The sequence below is a fragment of the Diaphorina citri genome, unplaced genomic scaffold, assembly GCF_000475195.1.
Source record: "Diaphorina citri unplaced genomic scaffold, Diaci psyllid genome assembly version 1.1 scaffold1234, whole genome shotgun sequence".
Lineage (NCBI taxonomy): Eukaryota > Metazoa > Arthropoda > Insecta > Hemiptera > Psyllidae > Diaphorina > Diaphorina citri.
The window spans coordinates 65,090-72,162 of record NW_007378663.1 but is presented as its reverse complement, the minus strand read 5'-3'; the positions used below and the strand labels follow the sequence as shown (position 1 = coordinate 72,162).

The following is a 7,073-nucleotide window of genomic DNA, read 5'->3' as shown; positions in this document are numbered from 1 at the left end:
ATCTCACTCGGAGCAATCGATACCTACTTTATTGCATTTAAGGAGCGCGGTAGCGTTGTGCCCCGCCAAGTCAAGAAAGTTTGACAGCGCTACTTTTCTACAGCGAAACGGAAATTTTCTCGTAAATAAAATTTGACCTTTCCCACCAGGTATAACGGAGAGCTTGGCTCAGGAGATTGCGGATTTTCTCGAATTCCGAGGCGATCTCAAAGCGAAAGCAGCGACGGAGGTGCAGAAGTTGTGGAACCTGTTCCTCAGCGTAGACGCTACTCAGCTGGAAATCAATCCTCTGGTGGAAACAGATGAACGCGAAGTGATATCAGTGTGAAGTAGATATTTAATGCATCATACTGACAATACCTACATACGTCGTTGTGGTCGTAGTATGTACGTTGATCGATAATAATGATTATGCATAAATACACCATTTCCAAAACAGATATTTCTCACAATAATACTGAGAATAAATTACAGTTTCCATTGTCTTAACATGTTAAAGAAACACACGGAACTATTAGCAGTCACACGCTGACATTTCAGCACATATTGGGAACTTTTGTAATAGCAGGTCAAAGTTTAACTGTCACGTCGCCAAACCTCTAAATATGTCCATAGGACATGGGCATAAAATTATGTACAGACAAAATTCTAACGGTGGATTTCATTAATATTTTTTTCATCTCCTAAAAGGCCTGTTAAGCTAACAAAGAAACACACGGAACTATTAGCAGTCACACGCTGACATTTCAGCACATATTGGGAACTTTTGTAATAGCAGGTCAAAGTTTAACTGTCGCGTCGCCAAACCTCTAAATAGGTATGTCCATAGGACATGGGCATAAAATTATGTACAGACAAAATTCGAACGGTGGATTTCACTAATATTTTTTTCATCTCCTAGAAGGCCTGTTAAGCTAACAATTAACCTGTTAAGTTCCATTTGATTTGTATAGGCATAACCAGGCTGTTAGAACCTAAAAAGAAGGTTGCTGAAACCCACCCTAAAAATGATAAAAAATTGGTGACACTGTTCGGAACTTGGAAAGTTTGATTATTTGCTGATTCTAAACAATATTGAACTTTGTGTATGTGATTGAAATAATTACCTAACTCAAATTAGTATATACCACTTGATTGGTGTAAAGAATTTTTTGATCGTAAACCAGGAAATGTGATACATTCTAGGAATTGAACATATGTATTTATGTAGTTCACGTACTTGGCAATGAGAGAGACAATATACATAATGGCATGTCAATGGCCAAAAACATAAAACTACATGTAGGTATAAGTATAACCAACTCAAAACAATCTAGCCAAATAAATCATAGTTATAAAAAAAAGAGTAAAACACTTGACCATTTATGTTCCTGGATCGGCTGGCTTTCCTCTTTCCTGTCTTTCTTCTCTCTTCACTCTACGGGACGAAGGACCTAAAAAAATGAGTTAAAGTCCCTCTATCAATCCTCACAAAAAAACTGTTTTGGTTTAAAACTATGTAATTACTTTGTCTGATAGTTTCTTTCATTAATACGTCAGCCTTGACTTAATACTCGTAAGTACTTGTAAATCAAACAAAGCCCAAGCACCCTTAGGTATTACCTACCTAGGAACTCTCGTGATTACTATTGTTTGATAAAAATCACCACTCTCCACTGTGGGTACTAAAGGTACGTACTAATAAAATGTAAGTTTGGTCCTTGAGGGCATTTTAAAATTGAAATGCTGGTTTGTATGAACATGTTTGATGCTAACTAATTTAAACTAGATGTAACTAACTACTTGTACCTATACATAAGGAGATTAGTTAATAACTTAATACCCATGTAGGTATAAATCTATTGCGTGAGTTCATACCAGCATTTAAATTAGAATCTGGAGTCATTCTAGAGCTAGACTATATCTTGGAATATTATACATGATCTTGTTACCAGTTTAGGAAGCTAATACGATGACAATTGTCAAATAAGAATCTCAAAATCAAGAAAGCCTCCAGTGATCAATGCCATAAAAGAAAGATAACTCCAAAGAGCTGTCAAGCTAGACATCTAAAGAAATCAGTGCAACTTGCAGTACTTATCAATGACTCAATATCTGATCCTATATTTTGAAATGCACGGTTCTCGTTTAGAAAATTGTAGAGTAGATGCAAGTCTAGGAGTAGGTCGCGTATAAATGAAGACAGTATTTGAATTATACGTAGAACTATTACAGTAGATCTAGATACGAGCCGTAAAAATGATAATAATAAGTTCGCTATTAGCACAACTATTACAACATGTAAAACAAACATATTATATTACCAATACCTCTTGATATGAATGGGTAACTCAGTGGGTACAAAGACCTGTTTGGTTTTATTAGCCTTACTTAAAAACCTTTATAATAGTTCTTTCAAAAGTTGTAAATCCAACTTGGGTACCCGAGTATAGGTACGTGCCTAAGTAATACCTATGAAGAGATTATAGTTTATTTGAATATAGGAATTAGAACGTTTAAGTTCTTTGAAAAAGTTTAATTTACGAGCTCCAATTCTAGACTTTAAAATAAATAAAGAATTGAACAACTTTGAAGTGTACTTACACACCAATAAAACTGTAATAGTAGAGTGGAAACAATACGAATGAATAGGTACCATACAGAATTAGAATCTCAAGGTTTTTGTCTTTTGAAATGCTCTGTGGCAAAAGCGAGAAGCAAGTAAAAGGAGAAGCTAAATGGCACACTGTAAGCTCGGCAATAATGACATACAAACCGAAATAAATTAAAAATAATTGATCACGATACCCATTCTCAATTGTTATAGTTACGGGATGCTTGAAATCTCCAACCAAATAAGAAAATGGTAAGCAAATAAACATGGATAATAATTACGTTATTGGACTTGGAAACATTTGTAGATTGGCACAGATATTGTAGAAGTTGCTAAAGGATCAGGTTTTATTATGATTGCGATTTTTATACCTACTCTTTTTTGAAGGATTAGAATTATCAACGTATCTTTCTCAAGGGATAATTATGTATTGTTTGTTGCAGCTATGATTACTGGTAATATCATGCCAATCGTTGCAAAATGAGCTCCTACAATCAGATAGGCCAGATAGGTCAACTCATCTCTTTCAAAACAATATTTATTATATCTAAACTATCTAAAATATAGGTGAGAAATATATATTTACAAAATATATTATTTGAGAGGTCCTAATTTACATAGAATATTTTATGGTGTTAGTTAGAAGAGTTGGATTGGTTTCTTCTGAAGATTTCATACAAATAAGGGAATAATTATGCAAAAGAAAAGAGAAGGAAAGGATTCTGATGACGGATTTTGTACATGGTTTTTTACTAGAAAAAATATGAAAAATTCGTCGGACAGTTCCCGAAGTAAACGAAAGAGAGATAACCCCACAATGGGAGCTATCATAGGAAATAGGAACGTTATACAGAGAGATCATTGAAAGAGGAGAAAATGTGAGTTTCCTAGGATTTGTATCATAGAAAAGGAGACATGAAAAAACCAATCCAAAGAGGGTGCGAAGGATATAAGTTTTACGTAAAATTAAAATGGACTAGAAAGCGAATTTGGGGATCCCATCACATAACTTTGTAAACAAGGTTAGCTATATCACACCAGATGTATGAGTGTAAGAACTGCATAGGTATAGTAGCAACATTCATAATAAATGTAATAATTATACAAGTAGGCAGAATAATTATATTTGCTCCTATATTACATATAGTCTACTTGTAAACAATTAGGACAGACCTTGTTTACACTGTTCTAAATAGCTAGACACATATCTAGCTATCTCAGGAGCTCCCAAAAATCCTAGAACCTCTGCACGTAAAAGACACGAAGATATGATACAATACAAAAGCGAGAACAAACTTGACAGCAACTAATTAAGTACAAAGCTAATGGTAATGTTCAGGTAAAAAAAAAAAAATAGAAGCCATTACTACAAGTGCTACCGCGAGATAGTTCGAACATATTTCACACTTTAGTAACGCACATTATCGTATGGCGGCGGTGTGTCTATGAACACACTCAAGTAGGCACCCAACTAATGCTAATGATCGAATCACCGAATCAGTTAAATGTTAAATCTGACGAAGAGAGAACACATTGCATAGATGTGCAATATAATCAATATATCTACACGTACCTGAAATGTTTAAAACGACCGGCCGGCATTGCCCTATTAGCAGGCAGTCGTCGGAAAATTCATCACCCCACTCACGCTCTGACGGTCTGAGAGACCGCCCGAACGTGTGTGGCAGAGAAAGCTTCCGACTCCATCCACAGACCATCTGAAAGACCTAGGAGCGAATTTGATTATTTTCAAACGAAAACGAACCTAAACATGCCAGGGATCATAACAGATGTCAACTTCAGCAATATTTGAGGCCCATCCGTAAAATTTAGCATGTTAGTCGAACTACACTACAGTCATCAGGGATAACACTATCACTTTGTCAACAATGCAAAGCTTTGAAGCCAGGACAACCAATTTCGTCAACTGTCCATCACAATTCCCTTTTGTCAAAGTTGCGAATATACGAGAATTAGAGGAAGATACGGAAAGGCTATTTAAAACTGTTTAGCAAAAATAGCTACTGTAACGATTAGTTTACTTAGTGCTTAGTGCAAGATAGGTGGGGTAGGAAAGGATCAAAAACAAATTCATTTCGGAATATACAGCAATATAAAATACTTGAGTGTTAAAGTAAAACAATAGGTTATAGGCAACTTAAAATTTCAATAAAATTGTTTCTGAGGTTATGTGTTTGGAAAACTTTAAAATTTAAAAGATGAATAGTGAATACGTAACTTTGACTAAAGGGTTCTAAAATGAAAATTGTAAGAAAGACAATACTTTAAAACTGTTTAGCAAAAATAGCTACTGTAACGATTAGTTTACTTAGTGCTTAGTGCAAGATAGGTGGGGTAGGAAAGGATCAAAAGCAAATTCATTTCGGAATATACAGCAATATAAAATACTTGAGTGTTAAAGTAAAGCAATAGGTTATAGGCAACTTAAAATTTCAGTAAAATTGGGTCTGAGGTTATGTGTTTGGAAAAATTTAAAAGATGAATAGTAAATACGTAACTTTGACTAAAGGGTTCTAAAATGAAAATTGTAAGAAAGACAATATGTTATACAATCTAAGTAAAATAATCATAGGTACCTGTCTATAATAAATGGTAGAGATACATATGGTATTTGCTGGTAACTATACACGTGATTGGTTGTCCTTAGCTCCGGGTGTCATGATGTTGCTTAGGATGATTGAGCTTCAGTTTTGGAGGATTCAGCGTTGACGGAGGAGGAAGCATTTCCTTCGTCTTTGTTGGTATCACGCTTAGCATAGTCACTATGATCGCGTGATTGGTTGTCCTTAGCTCCGGGTGTCATGATGTTGCTTAGGATGATTGAGCTTCAGTTTTGGAGGATTCAGCGTTGACGGAGGAAGAAGCATTTCCTTCGTCTTTGTTGGTATCACGCTTAGCATAGTCACTATGATCATATTGGTGGTAGTCATGTCCTCCATGGTGAGGATGTTCCTCATGATGAATCTCGTGGTGAGTTTCATGTTTGATGTGTACTGGGACAGGGACGGTCTTCACAACTGGGTAAGGAACTTTCACTTCATAAGGGACTTTGACTGGAACTTTGACGGGCACTGGGATGTGCTTCTCAACTGGGTATGGAACTTCTTTCTCAACTTTCACTGGGTATGGCTTCTCTACTGGGTAAGGGACGGGTCTCTCGACTGGGACCTTGACGGGGTATGGGATGTGTTTGACAACTGGGTATGGGACTTCCTTCTCAACCTTGACTTCATAGGGGACGGGTCTGTCGACTGGAACTTTCACAGGGACTGGGACATGTTTCTCAACTGTGTATGGTACTTTTTTCTCAACGTATACTGGGTATGGTTTCTCAACGTGGTAGGGTCTTGGTACGTTAACATGGACTTTGTATGGGACTCCGACATGTTTGACTACTGGGTAGGGTTCTGGCACGTAGTGTTTTACTGGGACAGGGACTTTCTTCTCTACATGGACTGGGTATGGTTGTTCAACGTGGTATGGGACTGGTCTCTCAACTGGGACTTTGACTTCATAGGGTACTTTCTTCTCCACAGTCACATAGTGGGGTACTGGTACCTTCTTGGTGATGGTGTTGACATGAACATGACGGTGATGTTCATGGACATGAGGATGATGTTCCTCATGATGGTATTGGTATTGATGTCCATAGTCTCCATGACCATAGTCTGAGGCATAATGTCCTAGAGATGGAGCATAGTCTGAAGCAGAGCCGTAATAATCTCCACCTTCATAGTGGTTTCCAGAGTATCCTCCATAACCTAAATAGGAACTCAGTCCTCTCTTTTCAGTTTTCTTACCTTCTTCTGGCTTTTCCTCGACGGTTTTCTGTTCATCCTTCTTTTCTTCCCCGCACAACACGAGCACTACTAAACCAAGAAGCACAACTCCCTTAAACACAAACATGATGAATGAAGCACTGATACTTTGAGATTGACTTAATTGATGGTTAGTGGGTATAGTATTTATTTCTCCTTCCAGTGCCAGGTTTGGTTCCACCACCACGCTGTTTTGATTCCCGCCACTCCTACTTGATTCTCTACACACGCGCACACCGGATCACAACACTTGCACTTGAATTTTTTATTATTATCATAATCATTTTTTTTAATAATATTTTTTGTCTTTGCTCATTGATTATCCAATAAACAAGGGATGCAGGTAATCTGTTATTCTTTCCATTAGGACTAGACAATGGTGTCAATAGTAATTAATTAATTACTTACTATTGATCACCTTTATGTAGGCAGCTTGATTATCCAATAAACAAGGGATGCAGGTAATCTGTTATTCTTTCCATTAGGACTAGACAATGGTGTCAATAGTAATTAATTAATTAATTACTATTGATCACCTTTATGTAGGCACACATGGACAAAAAACATTAATAAGGGGAATTTAGCTAATAATTATGTACCATGAAAGTCTATACAGTCTTTCTAGTTTTTTATACTTTCCT

At 36.6% G+C, this 7,073-nt stretch overlaps 1 protein-coding gene across 1 annotated transcript; it reads right to left on the bottom strand.

The window, feature by feature from the left end:
* Positions 1 to 5,391: 5,391 nt before the first annotated feature.
* On the bottom strand, positions 5,392 to 6,671 carry LOC103514854 (mantle protein-like). Its single transcript, XM_008479769.2, has one exon. It carries the CDS (start codon positions 6,518 to 6,520, stop codon positions 5,426 to 5,428), a length of 1,095 nt encoding a protein of 364 aa, XP_008477991.1. The 5' UTR covers positions 6,521 to 6,671; the 3' UTR covers positions 5,392 to 5,425.
* Positions 6,672 to 7,073: the final 402 nt, after the last annotated feature.

Coding starts and splice junctions, on each gene's coding strand:
- LOC103514854 (XM_008479769.2), bottom strand. CDS start 6,520: ATGTTTGTGTTTAAGGGAGTTGTGCTTCTTGGTTTAGTAGTGCTCGTG.